This window comes from Agelaius tricolor, unplaced genomic scaffold, assembly GCF_023055355.1.
Source record: "Agelaius tricolor isolate 1412-34295 unplaced genomic scaffold, bAgeTri1.0.p SCAF_1, whole genome shotgun sequence".
NCBI classification, from domain to species: domain Eukaryota; kingdom Metazoa; phylum Chordata; class Aves; order Passeriformes; family Icteridae; genus Agelaius; species Agelaius tricolor.
In genome coordinates this window covers 93,955,547-93,972,549 of record NW_027269261.1, presented here as the reverse complement: position 1 = coordinate 93,972,549, position 17,003 = coordinate 93,955,547, and the positions used below count along the sequence as shown (strand labels likewise).

Sequence of the window (17,003 nt, the reverse complement as noted above, 5' to 3'; positions counted from 1 at the left end):
TCATCTACTGATGTTCCTGGCTTCTTAAAGCACACCACTAACCCTTTGCCTTGGACCCAAACTTTCCAAATTGCTTTTAAAGGGTGCTTGTATGTGTGTGTGTGTGTGTTTGAAAGACAGGCAATCCCAGCCTGTGCCCCAAGAGACAGATCTGGCAGTGGAAAGTCACCATCCTCCCTGGCCTTACTCATCTCCCTCATGCTTGCTTTTCACCTTGAGGGGATGGAGTGTGTCCTCCCTACCCACAGGCACCAGTTGAGACACAGAGCTGCCAGGAACTCTCCATCTCTTCCTGGGAAGAGGTGCCTTGCCCTTTCCTGATTAGACTTATGATGCTGACCCAAACAGAAAGCCAGGATGAGCAGGCACTTCCTCCTCCTGCTTTACTACTGGCCAGAGGAGGGAGGCACCATGTTTCCAAACTCTCCTTCTTCTGGATCCCCCCATACTAACTCAGATGCTCCCCATTTAAAGAACTTTCAAAATCTTTTCTAAAATGCATCACCATTTTTGGTTTCCATTAGCACTGATGGCAATGACTACTTTTGAAGAGGCACAAGGAGCTCCCCATCTCTCCAGGCCTGCAAGTGAAGCTGCAAGGCACTGGCATGGTGGGTGGCAGTGCTTCCCATGAAGCCAAGCTTTCCCAATGCCTCCAGTGACTGATCCGCTTAGAAAAGCAGCTCTTCTGGTTATGTTAACTCTTTAATCCTTTTCTCTCCCTTTCCAGAAGTGACAGCTTTTCTGTTTGCACCTCCATTGCATCACCACTCCCCTCTACAGCTGCCCTGCATTTTTTTTGCCTAACAGCATGTAATTAATCAGCTCAGGTTTGTAATAAAATATGACGCCCATTTAATAGACTGAGTCACTGGTAGAGCCAAGCAGAAAGAGCTGATGGGAAGGATGGCAGGGGAGATAACACAGGGCTGTCAGCAGGCGAGGGGCAGGCCTGCCTTGCACTGCCAGTGCTCTTCAGAGGCAGCCTGGGCGACATCAAGACCAAGCCTGCTCATGTTTCCCTGTTGCTTGGTGAGGCTTTGGCATGTTTGCCTGCCTGAGCCAGTGCTGCTGCAGCAGGAGCCAGACTGGTCGGTCCTTTCCATAAGAGGTGGGCATGAGCTGAGGGTTAGCCTGGGAATGAGGAAGCACAGAGAATGGGTGAAGTGGAGAGGTGACTGCCAGCCCTGTGGGGACACATCCTCTGGACAAGGTAAAGGGGTTGGACCCCATGTGCTGATGAGCCACCAGTCTTATCCCTGAGCTGTTGCTGGCTTTTCAAAACACTTCCATATGTAGTTTTTTTTTGTTGCTGGCTGTGGTAATATCACATTATTAATCTTCATTAGAGGGTGATAAAATACTTACATAAAACACCTCATAAAACCAGCTGATAACTGGCATTGTGCTACTCCAAGTGCTCTGGAGTTTCAGGACAGAGGAGTTTTGTGACACTATAAAAATCTCCCTCCTGTGGCTCAGAGACAGTCAAAGCTAAGGAAGAGCTGTTGTGCAGCTGAAAAAGGCTTTTGGGCTTGAACACAGGCAGCTAAACTGGTGTATCTGGGAATGCTCGTGAATAACACCAGAAAGACACTGCACATTTTTCAATTTACGTTGCAAGAACTGTAGAAAAAGTAAAAAGTGCAGCACCATGATTGGGAAGGTGGGTGTCTGTGTGTGTGTACATCTAGACATACATAGCAAAAATAAACACTTTCTGGTTTTCTGGCTAACACAACTGCTGCTGTGCTAGAAGCTTTTTAAGCAAAATGGTTTTAGGTCCATTTCCAGGAATTATGAATATTTCCATGTGACTGCTTTTCAGCTGTTCATTAGAAAATGCTTACCTAGAGTTTTTTTATGATGTTAGCTAATTACATCCCAAATTTAAAAAGACCTTATTAATGAATAAGATATAGGGATTTGGCATTTGATTTCAGCATTCAGCACAATTCCTGTTTAATGCTGTGCAAACGAATTCAGTCTCTTATCCCAGACCAGAAACTGCAAAAGCTGTGATGGTACAAATCATGCGTTGCAGCACATTCACCGCACGAGAAGCTTCAGGGTGCTCTGGGCATGGGCAGGAGAGCAAAAGCTCTGCCAGTTCTCGGTGTTTCTCCACACCACCATGTCCCAGGAGGCAGCAGTGGCTGCAGGATCTCATTTCCAGCCCTGCAGTGTGACAAGTCCTGCACTGAGCTTGCAGATGCAGCACTAGCCTTGTATTAGCCTGCCACACTGCAGAAAGAGCAGGATCAAAGGGGAGAGTCATCCTTACCCAAGTCCTTGCAAGTCTTGTTTCTGGTTGTTTACCAGGTATTCCAACCACTTTGTAAATGTCTCTTTTTTTTTTTTTTTCTTGGAAAAAAAATTAACAAAGAGCTAGGGCTAACACAAAGTACCTACTGTGCTTTTTACTGTTGAATTAATAATCTCCTTACTTTATAGCCCTGCCAGGAGGGATAATGCTGTTGTTAAGGCATGACACCACATTGCAGAAAGGGTGTCTGCTCAAAACTTGTTTAGTCCTCTCATCCTTGCCTGTAAATCACTGGAAAACATACAAAACCTCTCACAGTTTGCACAGTGGCCATTCAAAGTAAACTGTAAGTCATCTTATGGTCTCCTTTCCCTGTTAAGGTAAGGCATACCCCAGAGCTAAACAACTGAGAGTGGCCTTTTACCAATGTTGAGGAGCTCTGGAAAGATCAGCTTTTGCTTTTGTGGTAGGTACCTGCCAGGAAAGCCATTTTAAGATTGCCCATCAGTTAAAGCTCTAAAGCCGTGGAGGTGGAGCTGCAGAAACGCCCTTCCTATTGGTGCCAGAACATTATTTAGCTCTTCCTTAGAAAACATCAGCAGTTAGGAAGGGCTCCAAGTTTTCCCAAGGAAACACTGTAATGAAATGCATCATCCAGCTGTCTGTGCCTTCACCACCACTCACCTGTATTCATCCCTTCATCCTGCAATCTGGTGACAGCTCGCAGGTTGTGCAAACCTGCTGAATTCGAGTGCCACCCAAAAAATATTTTGCAAGTGGATGCAGTTTCCAGCTATGGAAATCTTCACTTTCCCCATGAAATCACCTGGAACAGATATTCAACATCTGCTATTTTTATTTATTTGCATATTTAAATTGCTCCTCAGTCAATCCCATAAGTCCTCAAAGGTACACAAGTCCCAAGAAATAGGATTGACCAGTGATGATAATACTGAAATTTTAAAAGTGGGTCAGGGCCAAATATTGCTATGATTTATGATTTCTTATTCTTTCAACTTTCATAGGACAGCAGGGCCATCCCACTGGTAGTAAATGAATCCTCCTTGCCAACACAAAATGCTCCTTTTGCTATGGAATTTCCAGTTTCAAGACCTAAAATTCTTGCATAAACATTCAGATTGCATTATAACAGCTGAAAAAAATTAATTAAAAAATATAGTTAATTAGCCCACCCTCACCTCTGATTGAGTGTATCATCAATCTCTTCTCTAAAGCATTCTGCACAATTGTAATGGCTGCTTTATCTGAGCATCAAAGAGAAACAAGATCCAGCTGGGAATTTAGAACCTGATACTTATTTTCTTAATATAAATAGCATTAATAAGAAAAAATGAGGGCATTTCTTAATTCAGTTGCTTTAGCTACTGAAAGAGAAAAGAGCACAAAAAGAATAGTAAGTAATACCCTCAATGAGCAGAGTTCAGGGATTTTTCTTTAACTTATTCCTCAATGCTGAAGAAAGACATGACAAAGTTGTATTGAATGAAATGACTTTTAAAACTTATTTAAATCAGGAAATAGAACACAAACAATCTGTTGATTTTTTTCATTTATTTTTCTGAATTCCTAGTTCCTAAACATAGCTTTGGCAGCTATTTTTGTCAGATGAAAATATCCACTTATTCCCCAGTCAGCTAAAATTCCTAACAAAACACATTACAAAGTAAATGGATTCCTTCTACTTAGTGCATCTCCTACTGAGCTGAGCAGCCATCTTCTACTACTTGCCCTGAATTGCAGAGAGTCCAGTGCTGCTCCCTGGTAGCCAGTGGCTGGACCAGAGGCTGGCAAAGTCAGACTCAAGGTGTTGAAAGAATGAGAAATTGTCTCACTGCCAAAAATGTGCTAAAATGTATTTTGAAAGGCATTCTGTGAGTCTGAGTATGAAAAAAATTATAATTTCAAAAATTACAAAATTACAAATTCTTAATTTGAAATTGAAATTGTTCTAACAGTTCAGCTCAAGGATTTTAGTAAATCAATCCCTCTGTAGATTTCAATGGGCTTCAGATAACACCTTCTGGATCCAGGAGATTTTATAGACTTGTGAGACAGGCAACTTATGCCAAGTGCTTATCATGATGGTACTACAGGGGTATTCCACAGTGCTGGTGCAACTAGAGGCATTAAAGAGAGTTTGAGTTACAAGCATTGCACATACAAGTCTCATATCTCATCTCTTATCAAAAACACATTTAATAAAGTGCCATAAAGCCAGAAAAAAAGTCACCCATGCCCTGGTCTGCAGCACAAAGGGGAGTTTTCTCTGTAAGAATTCTGCCAGAGGCAACACTGTGTAGGTTCAAAATATGTTGCCACTTCTAGTATTTTACTAAAGTAATTACACCTATATTGTAAAGTCTTAAAAAAAACAAACAAACAAAAAACAAACAAAAAAACCCCCAACAACAAAAAACAAAACAAAAACAACAACAACAAAAAAACCAAAACCAAAACCAACCAAACCAAAACAACAATTACAAAAAAAAAAAAAAAAACAAAGTGGAAAAAAATTTAAAGGTTTTGGTCCTTGTTTTTGTATTATACTCCAACTTTCCTAGTGTGCAATGTGAGGTCTAGATGGTAAATCAATTTTATAAATTCTGTTAGCATCATGGACTGTCCTTAGTGAAATTCTCACTGAAATAAGTGAAACTCCACCTAAAGAATACCAAAAAGCATCAAAACTTACAATGAGAGATTTTACCTGTACAAGAAAACTTACCTGAATTTAAAATAAAAATCCCCAAATATCAGATTTATAGAAAAATCTGATATTAATTAAATTGCCATCCCAAAAGAGCTCAGTATAAAATCTCTAACAAGGTGATTTTATAGCACAGCAAACTCTTTCTCACAGCCAAAGCTCTGGTTATGAATGTAAAGTGTGCCTCCATATCATAGAATACAAAACTGGAGTTTCTCCTTGTAGCCCCATATTTGCTAAACAGGAAGACAAAATTTAATAAAAACTTCTATTAGTTTATTGTATCCAGAGCACTCAGTTTTGGAATCATTAAATGAAAGATATTGTTACTACCCAACCTGCTCACAATGTGCAGCTGCTATTTGGCAGTTCAGACTGCAAGAAAAGCCACTTCACACACAAAGCCCCAGTGACAAGTCACAGCAGTAAACTATTCTCTGAACACATCACAGTCTTCATCCAAGGAGCCACTCTAGCACAGCAGAAAGGCATGCACAGATGAAGTGATTGAAGTGGGAAAAGAGGGAAAAAAGGGAAAATTTTCAGTAAAGAAATACCCGTTACTTAAAATCTAATTTTCTGAGTAAATCCTAACAATGTGGTGGGTTTTTTCCTATTTAATTGGAGCATTTCCAGCGTGTTTGGTTTATGTCAAGCAACAAAGAGCTGAAAAGTATTCTAGGCTCTTTACAAGTACAGCATCCAGGGACACATTTTCTGCAAACTCTGTACCTTATGCTGTCAGCAGAAAATGTTCCAACACCCCCTGCCAAATTTGATGTTTTGAGAATAGGTAGAGAACAACAAAAAAAAAAACCAAAAACCATTCCTCATTGGCCCAGGGACTTCTTCTGTGCCATCTGCCAATTGTGTGGAAATCAGGTTAGACACACCAGTCCAGGTAAGAATCTGTTGTTCAGTAAGGAAAATTCCTATCAGGCTGGGTAGACCCAGACTGCTGTACCCTGTGCCCAAGAGCAGCATTTAAGGTGCACCCAGTACACCAAGCACTTGAAACCCTTGACTGTAAAACACCCCAAGGTCTATTTTAACATTTTACTCACTTGCAGCTGCTACAAGATCTTCCTATGACATACATCCCACTCTGGAATAATTTAGTAAGCAAGCACCTGACCTGAAGATACATGTTCAAAAAAGAAAGAAAGCAGTAACAGAAGCTCCACAAAACCAGGTTTTTAGCAGTTATACAGCAATATTCAGCTTTTTAGGGCTTTGTGTTACTGCAAGAAGCTACTCAGAAGCTCTGAAGATTATTAATGAGAAAATACAGAGTCTTGCCACTCCAGGAGTATGATGTTTGTAATTGCTTTCACTCCAAGCATTTGTAGTTAGATAAATCACTTTCTTGACTGTCATTTAAGACAAAGCAAACTTTCATGTACTTCAGAATGTACTTACAGCATCTGTAATGAATACACAACAGTAACAGCTACGGTCATTTAACTCCTGCAACATCTAGGGGCAACAGCAAAAACTAGAGGAGCAACTACCTCATGTTCTCAGGCTTTTGGCCCAAGTTGTTTCTTGTATTTCTCTAGTTTTCTCTCATAAACTCCAAAAATTACCAGCATAACAGTGGTTTTCTCATCAAACAAATTAAGGTTACACCACTGTAAGAACAATCACTCTCTAGCTAAAAATAAGGAGGACAGAAAACACTTTGAATAATTTCAAAAATCAAAGATTTCTTTTTGTTTAGCAGACTAAAACCTACCTGATTGATTTGACAGATAGCAGTGATGCCATAGGAGCCTGTATCAATTCCCACCTACTGAATCAAAATGCAAATAGCTTTTTCCCCAAAGCAGCACTGACTGTGTGGTGCTCTGGCAGGAAGTGCCAGCACTGTTTTATAGGGTGCTCTAATCAGGGCCTGGATGATCAAGAGACATAAACTTACCCATCAATCAGTATCTTTGTAATTCAGTCAAATGTGATGTCACTGACATGTCAGGCAGCCAACAGAAAAGTGTGCCTGCATTCCTGAGGTGACCTAGAAGTCCCAAGCATAAAAAAAGACACTGAAAGGCACTAGGCCATAGAGGTGCTGCCTTCCCAGCTGTCCTTGAGTACATGCTTCAGGTGTGTGTCTGAGCAGCCCATGTTCACCCACGTTCAGTGCTTTGAGCTGAGCAAGAGAACAGGTGATAAAACCCTTCCCCCAGCAAACCCCAATTTCCCAGATGTTAAGAAGCAAGTGATACAAAAAAGAACATTGAACATCAGAGGATCCAGTCCATTCTATCCAATCATCCAATAAATCTGATTTGACCATGTTCTTATTTTCAATTACTGGTAGGGAATAGAGTTGTGAGAAGGATGCCTGCAGAGAGAGCCTACCCCAGCATGAAGTAATCATCTAAAGGACAAATCTTGTTCTGAACACTTGGTGTATTTTCTGATTCCAGGGAGGATGCAAGCAGTGGATTGAAGCAATAGCTGAGAATTGTGCAAGACATAATTGACCACACCATATTTTGCTATGATGGCAGGCTTGATTCTCTACTACTTGACATCTGGAGTAGCTATTTGCACTGAGGTTCTAGGAGAGAAACATGGGTGCAACTTGATATTATAAGGTTGATTACAGAGATCATACTTGGCAGACAATAAAGGAACTTACTGTACCCAGCACATGTAACCACGAATTGCACCTAATGCCAAAAGTGCTCCAGATTCTCTGGGTGAGAGACTTCATTATCACCACGGGTAATTGTATTCCTAATTGTTAACAATTCCAAGACCAAATAAGGAAACTTAGGGGATTTTTTTGTTTGTTTTAAGTGGGCATCCTATTTTCAGTCAGTTCCTTAAGAGTGATTTCAAAGTCACTCCACTATTATTTGGGGACAATATTAAAAAAATAGGAGGATGTAACCTTAAAATAGGAGGATGTGTCACAAAAAATGGTTTTCTCAAACTCCTGGGCAACAAAACAGATTACATCACACAATCTGCACAACACTAGAATTAGCAGGAATCTTGAGGCAAGATGGGACACAGAAGAACATACTACAGAATGTATAAAACCAAACTCAAACAGCATGAAAAAAGTAATGTTTATTTTTAATGTTTACAAAAGCAGGAACACCTTATGCAAAAGCAGCACCCTGAACCATACATTTCCCTCAATCTTCCTGGGATATTGGCAGAAAGCAAGTATTTTCTCTGCTCTTTAGTGCTCAACATACTCTGCTGAGGTAAATGGGAACCAACCCACTCATTTCCATGGAGCTCCCTCTGCTTGCATTAGCAAAGGGGCTGGTGCATCAGACTGCAGTGCAATGAGATGTCATATGGGTGTCTTGCTTTAGGTATCAAATTAGATTAGTCTGTGTTTCTAACCAAGATAAATACACTATCCAGATAGTTAATTAGCTCCCCATTCTCTTCAATTTTGACTGAAATACATCTCAGCCCACATTAGCTTCATGCAAGGTTTAACTTTATGCACCATGAACAGTTTTATTCAAGTTTTTAAGAGATAGCTAGTGCTTGTAAGCTATTTTAGGACTGAGATCTTGCATCACAAAAGCTGTTTGTCCTTTCTTACCTCCCTTCCCAGCACATGCAGTTCAAGTGTTTACTCTGAAGAAATGTGCCCTTAGGTTAACCTGAAAAAATGTGCAGCATTTTCATTTTGCCTTCACCTTTTTTTCCTGATGTGGAGCTGGAAGTAATTGATGCTCCTGTAATCAAATAGGCCATGCTTTTGAACTTACAGGGAAACATTTGTTTAATAGTTGGACTCAGTCATCTTAACGGTCTTCTCCAACCTAAATGGTTTTATGACTCTGATTATTTTTAGAAGTTTTCTGTCAAACAGAAAATATGATTGCAATGATTTCAAAGACTCACCTGGAGCAAGTTACTCATACTAAAATGATCCCTTACCCTAATACAGCATAATTCCCCAGCTACCCTGAGTTGAGATCTCTCCCCTCAGAATCTACAACTGATGCCTCAAAATATTTATTACATTGGTAGAAATGGCTCTGTCTTGTCTGCCATCCTATATCTAAAAGAACTGACAAATACTATTTATGTTTGCAAGACTGATATTGGATCTGTGGAAAGAAAACTGCTTCATTTTCCTGCTGGAGCTAGGAATCATTCTATTAGCTCCTGCCAAATTCACATTCAAGCAATATAATTTACTTCACATATTGAAAGAATCTGCTAAGAACTCGTACATATATACACACACATACACTATGTATGTGTACACATATATACACACATGTATAGATAATTTGTATTTAATTTTACACTGAAAAAGTGCTAAAATAATCCAACAACTGCCACTGCTAGAGATGAGGCTAAATGAAATGGTATTACTTATATGGCATCAAATATTTAGAGACTCTGGTCCAAGAGCTTCAGAACTCTTAGCAAAAAATTATCATTCGTTGGCAAAAAAAGAAAAGTTTCAAATTGTTTGAATTTAATTTTTCAATAAATTGAAAGATTTAGAAGAACAAAACCCCAATAACCCTGTAAAGAATAATTCTACTGCAAAAGATTGTATAATTTGAATTTCAGTACTGTGTATAGAAAATACACATTTATACATACTTTCATGGCAAAATTTTAAGCTTCCTTAGATTCAAAGATGACTCTAATGAATCTGTCAGTATTTCACATGTGCATTATTGCCTATATTTTGGAAAACAAAAAGCTGTACAAGTTGAGCCCTGTATTCTGTGAGTCTGGCTGCATAGTCAGAAACAGAAATATTGCACACGAAATCATGCCTACAAAAATGCACATTTAATAAGGCCATTATATTCAAGATTGTAATGGGACTTGAATTACATGAATAATCAAAATATATCATAAATAGACCTAGGAAAGTCATACTGCAAAAGATGTACTCAAAACAGCAGTGATCCAGTAATTTAATAATTGGGGGTTTTTTCCTCCATCAAATGGCAATCTCTCAAACTGGTTTTATGCACAGGGCCAGACAACATGATGTGTATGTACACATGCATTCTCACAATGAGTTTTTCATGTTTTTTTAGAATTTAACAATTACCCCAGAATTTGATAGTAGATTTCTACTCAAGTTCTGTCAACAATGTTCAAGTTCCAATCAGCTTTAATTCACTTCCATGCATGATGAGGAGGAAAAATTTTTGACTTTCAGTTATTTAAATATTTACCATCATGCAAGACATAATTCTTAAGAATTAGTCAGAAAGTGTAGCAAAGACACAATTGAACCTATACTGGAATACTCCCCAGTATGCTGTTTCAGAGCTAGACCACATTAAGAGTATCAGTTTAGGTGATCTGGCTTATTGAATGAATGACAGAGCAAACAACCAATCTAACACAATTCAAGGAATGATACAGACTTAGAAGTTAGCTGCCCACATCCCATGGCAAATAGAAAGAAGCAACCCTTTAATCAAAGTGGGGTAAATGACATTGAAATTACAGCAGGATAACTGCATTCACACCAGTCACTACCTCGGAGTAGCAGGTGTGCTGTAAATCTCCTCTGTAGTTATTTACTCCTTTAGCTACTCCAAAGTTACTGAGCCAAAGTTACAAAGCCAGCTTTTTGGCTTGGTTAAGGGTGGTGGCATCTGTCCAAGAAGGAAGGGTAGATCCCCATCTCTCTTTCCCATGCCACACTATGCAAATTATGCAAATTCCAAAAGCATCATTACAAAGGCTGGAAGAATCAGAAGACACAGCAGATAAGAAACTTAATGGTCACATGCATTTGAGTTCAGCAGAGATAGTTTTTCACAATTCTACATTCTGCCCAAAAATCCAAAGTGGTGGTGATTAGGGATGAACCACCTCCCAGCTGAACCAACTCCAGCATTAGGAATTATTTTTTAATACACAGACTATACCCAAAACTGTCTTTCCTAGAATCTGTTTTCTGGGTTTAGATTTTTTTTTAAATAGAAACAAGACAAACCTGAGAACCAGAATATGTGACCTGCTTGCATATTATAAACAGTCAATAGATGATTGAGATACAAAAATCTATTAACGTGTCACTCACTTTAAACTCACAGTTCCGTCTACTCTTTCTGCACCATTGGTGCCACTTGCCAGATCTATGTTTGTTGCTACCTCTGGTTATATTTTTGACCAGAGCTGGGGGGGGAATGCATTTGGACAGTAACAATGCAGCTCTTGCAATGATGGCCAAGGAACACAGTAATAATTCAGGATATAGTTTCTAATTCCACCCATCTTCTACTCATTGCGTGCTAAGCAGCTCAAAATGTATCACTTAGTAATCACATTATTCAGAAGGTGTATAAATCTTTCCCTATTTTCTTCACAAAAGGATTGGTAAAAAGTCCTTTATGTAACATGTAAATGAAAATCCATCTAAAAGTTTCTACTTATTTTAGCAGTTTTGACTTACAATGGTGGCCTGTCTGTCAGCAATACTTTGCCTGCAAGTGTCTAACAAATAGAGTTTTGACAGCTATCAAGCAATAGCAACGTTTTCAAGGTTTTATGTTTGCTGTATTTAGTACTTTTAAACCCAATTCTCACTCCCAATAAAGTGATGGTTGGTCTTGTAGTTAGCATGACTACTCATGCACACAGCATTTCTAAACAGAATTACATGCTGTTTTCTCTCCATCATAGAATTATCTTACCATTTTGAGTATTTTGAGTCAGTGCCACAGATTTAATGCAGGTCACAGACAACAAGCAGCAGGCCTATTTTTACTGCTTGCTTCAACCAATATATTTTTTCATATTTACACATTCTTAAAATGTACTTTTGACTTGGCTGTACTAAAAGTACCACTCCAAAATTTCAGTTTACACTAAAATGATGACTTGATCAAAGGATACCACCAAATATCCCTTTTACTCCCACAGGGAAACACGTGTTCTCCTGAATTAGTATTAACGGATATTTAGATTAGAGGACTCCATATTTCAGAAACCAGTTATTTAATGCTCAATATTCTTTTCAGCAGATGAAGAGGTAGGTATATTTCCACACAAGAAAAAATAATAAAACAAAAACCAAACTGTAACAGATACTCAATTAAATCAAGTAATGTCTGAAAAGTCAAACACTGTTCTGACAGCACATATTTTGTCTGAAGGTACTCTCCAAGGAGGAGAAGAAAAGTTGCACATTCTGATTAGATAATACGTCATAATTTGAAATTTAATAATTTTCTGGAAAGAAAGCACAAGTATTCAAATGCTACTTCCTTTCCCTCCCCCCCACCCCCCAAGAAATGTGGGTGCCAACAAAACTGTATCAATGGTATTAACTTTTGGACTGCTAAACATGGAATCAACTGCAATTCTTCCTTACATTCACCAACACCAGCAGTCTACAAGTTTACACAGAGACCATATGCATGATAATTACATAATTACAATAGAAATTCAACTTTAGTGTTGTTCTTAAAACAATCTTCATAAATAATGAAAATATCTGTGTTCTAGCTCTTCAGTAACCTAAGGTTAATTGGTACAGATAGTGTTTTTTTCTTCCTTTTATAAACCAAACTGGAGGTTCCTCACTGCCAACAATGGTTAAGGCCTGGATCAAGTTACTCTCCTTTTGCTTTTCCCTTTTTCTGCTTTTTTCCATTTTCCACCACCGCATTATTTTCTGGTTTGCTTACTCCATTTGCAACAGCACCGTTTGCTATTTTGCCATTCTTTACAGGTTCCTTGGGCAGCTTATATGTCCGATAGTAGAAGTTACCAAACAGGAAAATGAAGGTGATAGCATAGAAAATGACACCCCAGTGCATCCATTTAGGGAAAGGACAATCAATATAAATAGACAAGGCTGTGTGGCCAATAGTCACATGGAACTGCACCTGAAAGACAGAAAATATAGAATCAAAAATGTCTGGATATATTCTGTAGGTCTGAGCCCATAAATTTATATCAATTCATTAAGTAATGGAAACAGCTGAACTGGGAGGTGATAGGGAAGCTGTATTTGCCTGTCACATTCATGCAGGCACATTTATGCTTGACCAGGAGCATCATATTTGTTGCAATAACTGGCATCAGTTTTCAGAAACAGGACAATGAGAAGATAATAAACAATCTGAATTTTCTCTACCTTTTGAACGTGCTTTTGTTATTCAGTTGAAACAACCAGCAAGGAAGCATTAGACTTTAACTCACACAATCCTTATATATGCTGCATATGTTTTTTCAAAGCTGAATAAATGCTTCCATCTCCAGGGAGTACTCTAATTGAGGAGTGTCAGGCAGAGAACTTTTGGAAGGAGCAGCATCTGATCCAAAGCTCTGCAAATGCAAATCCACACAGAGGCAACATCTTTTATCCCAAAAGGAGGGGAATTACTTACCAATTGCAATATGGTCAAATATCGTTTCCACCACAGGTATTTCTGAAATTTAGGGCCACAAGCTGCCAATCCATAATACATGTACATTATGACATGAATAAACGCATTCATTTGAGCTCCGAAAAAAGCTGTCCAGGAACAGAAGGGAAGATCATCATGTCATTTTGGAAAAGAGGATTCTTTTCTAGTATTACTTGTATAATTATTTTTAATAGTAAAAATTACAAAGCACAGGACATGTCAGGATTCCACCTCCAAAATATTGAATAGTATTATACAGACCTGGCTGTCAACATGTGCTGACACTAACAGATGTTAATGCAAGTAGTATGTCACACTTTCAGTGTAACTACTTATGCCAAAGCTTTTTATAAGATTTTTGTTGAACAAACATAAATGACATCTATTCCACATTATTAATATTCCATATTGTTGCAGTGTAACTGCAATTGTTTTTCTGAAGGATTATTAAAAGCTTTATTTGACAATGTAAAGTAAAAAGTACCAGGCCCTGAATTTGAAACTTTTAAACTGTATTTAAATACAAAAGGTTCACTTCTCAGTAAAAGTCAAGAAACTCACATGGAAGTCTGATTAAACAGGCCAAAAAAGCCCATACAAAGCATGACTTGACTCATGTTTATAAGAACTTCAAGGCATTGCCAGATGAGTTTGTCTAAATTAATAATCTTTAGTTTCTTTATTTATGATTTAAAATATCCAGCATTCTTAAATATGTCAGTGTATAGTATAACATTTTCTAGAATGATCCACGTTAGAAGCATGTTGACAGTTTCATTTGCATTAAGATCTCTTTGCTTTGTCAAGATTAGCAGCCATTTAACAGAAACACATTATATTTTGTTAAAGTGTTCTTACACTGACAGAGAGGCTCAAAAATGCTCTAATGTATAAGATTAGGGCAATACAGACAATAGCTGCTGACATCAAACAGCTCAGATGCCCGTGTGGTCTGGACCCAGTTGTTGTAATAGGGTCTAGTTTATAATAGACCTGTCTATGTAAGCAATGTGCTATCAACTAGAAAATAGAAGAACACAGATCTATCCACATTTATGCAGTGCTGCTACATAAATGCAGAAAAGCAACTGCTGCTTTTCCTTTTGCAGGCTCTAGGAACTAAGAGGCAGTGCTAGAACATAAAACTTGAAAGAAATTTGGAAATAATTGTAACTGTTGCATTAAAAACTGCAGATATTTAGCATGAAAATTCTGAAAAGGCAACAAGGGAGTGGGCCTTTTGAGATATCCAGGGAATTTCTAAGCAAGACTACAAGTAGCCATCCAGTCTCCAATTATCTTATTTTATAGGTGCAGTTGCCATTAAAGGTCATTAAACATCTGGTTGAACGACCTGCTTCCTGCATATTACATGAAGGAAATTAAAAGAGACACTGAATTTACATATTTCTTCCTTGCAATGGAAGTGGCCACTCAGTACTAAATACCTATAGTAAATGGGAGCATAAACCACCCATGCATTAAGTGTTAGTGTGGTTCAAAAAACCAAAAAACAAAACACCAAACCCAAAATATTAGTTTGGTGTTCATAATATGATATTTTGTGTTTACTAATATAGCACACATCAAAGGAAAGAGGGCATTTTCCCTGTACCCTCAGTTCTGCAGAGCTTTCAATGTGAGATAAGGCCAAACAACAGGAACACGAGGACAATGTCGGCAATGAAGGGTGTGGCAAGTAAAATAAACAAAAATAAAACTATTTGATGGAGGCTTTAGAAAAGAAGCAAGGGGAAAAAAGGCTGATAATGAATTTAGACTTGTGTCATTATGAATAGGTTTTAAAAGTGAATTGGCAGATTTATTGGCTCACCTCCAAGGGAAGGTTTTAGAATTTTATATTTGCCTCTTAATAAAAATAAAAGCAAACCTCAAATGCATATACAATGCCAAAATAACATCTCCATTGTCTTCATTAAATTTGCACACAGAATGTGGCCCATAATTAGATTTTGCAGCTCTCTGTATCTGCAAAAATGAAAGTTAAGCAAGATGCATACATCTTTCTGTTTCCCACAGATACAGATACTTTCGAAGGCAGAACTTCAGGCTTGCAATTGATGCCCATGAGGAAAAGAAAAGAAGTTTTGCAATTCATTAGACTATTGCCCTGTTATCTTTTCCTCCCCCATGATTCCCACAAGAAGGAGATCCTATGCATTAATAAACAGTTTTGTATATTATTAAGTCAAGTCTATAACATTTTCTTCTATTGCTCCCAAACAATAATAAATCTCCCTTCTGTCCAGTCAAAAGCATATGAGAGGAAGGGAACTCACCTTGTCCACCTGCAACCCACTTAATACCAATCCACCACAAGGTGAACATGGTGAAATGGTGATAGACATGAAGGAAACTAATTTGGTTAAATTTCTTCCTCAGGATGAAGAATACTGTATCCAAATACTCAATTCCTTTAGAGACATAATACCACCATAGAGCAGCAGCTATCTGCAATGAAAAACAGAGACTATGTAAGTTTGAGTGATTCCAACCTGAATGGAATAAAGTTGTCACCATATGGCTACTGTAAGAGAAGGATACTGCTTCCTTCCCTAAATCTTGGTTAAGTGTTGAGGTGGAATCAAACATCTGACAGTATGAGAACAACAAAAAAATACTCCTTTCATCTGTTCTGGACATGGAAGAAGACTATGGAAGAACATTATTCTGAGCCTGTTGCTCACAAATCACATCTGTAAAAAAGAGCTGATATAGTTAAAAGCTCTGCCATATCTGAACAGTTTACCAGTTAAGCATGGGAAGTTTGTGTCCTTATTCTCTCCTAAGCTTTGCAGAAGTCTGCCACAGGGCTTCCCCCTCTAATGAGGCAACACTTTGATGTGGTCAGAACAATAAGGCAGAAACATGATGATAAAATGAAGTTGCAAAGGTGAAACCTCCAGTACCATAGGCATATGGGTGGAAAGATATAAAAAAAAGTTAGATGCAGCACAGATTTCACATTCCTTAAAGCAATATTCCCTCAGCTTCTTCTGACCTGCTTAGCAACTCCCTCTGTAAAGCAGCATTCCCCCAGTGGCTCTCTGCTATTCAGGGAGTAGAAAAAGAGACCACAGGAGCCATTCAAACTGAACAGGTATTATCCATCTACCCAACAGGGAAGTGCTACACACCCAAAATTCTTTTTCTCATCCACCCATCACAGCGCATCCTGCCCAGGATGCAACACAAACAGGGCTTCCTGCTGAAATTAGGATACTGTCAAAGCAAGTAAAGCCCAGAAGCCCTGTGTAGCAATATGCTAATGCTATGATATGGGAGTATGGTGGTGGTAGGGACTCCCTCCCAGATCCCAAAACATAGCAACAAGTCTCGTTTTGGCATTGTAAGTCATCCAGCTTGTTATGCAAGGGTGGGACCAGATGGTGACTCACACAGAGAGCTGGAAAAAAAAAAAAGAGTTGGAATTGGTACCACCAGCAAGGAGAGCAGGCCATGTCACAACACACTATTTGTAAGATGTTGGCCTTGTCTTTCAGGACTCAGTTGATGGTAAATGAGACTTTCTTAACTTAATATGGTGTGAAATAACCCTACCACCCCCTCAGTCCGCAGGGAAGACAGAAGAAAAAAGATTTAACAC

At 38.6% G+C, this 17,003-nt stretch overlaps 1 protein-coding gene across 2 annotated transcripts in view; it reads right to left on the bottom strand.

Moving 5' to 3' along the window:
- Positions 1–8,060: 8,060 nt before the first annotated feature.
- Positions 8,061–17,003, bottom strand: part of ELOVL4 (ELOVL fatty acid elongase 4) — a 37,398-nt gene continuing 28,455 nt past the window's right edge. For both annotated transcript variants that reach the window (XM_071444176.1, XM_071444186.1), the window contains exons 4-6: positions 15,676–15,847; positions 13,355–13,482; positions 8,061–12,850 (exon numbers count right to left, since the gene is read on the bottom strand). In XM_071444176.1, the coding sequence (XP_071300277.1) occupies positions 12,575–12,850; positions 13,355–13,482; positions 15,676–15,847 (576 nt within the window). In that variant the 3' untranslated portion in view covers positions 8,061–12,574. The remainder of the gene's footprint in view (positions 12,851–13,354; positions 13,483–15,675; positions 15,848–17,003) is intronic.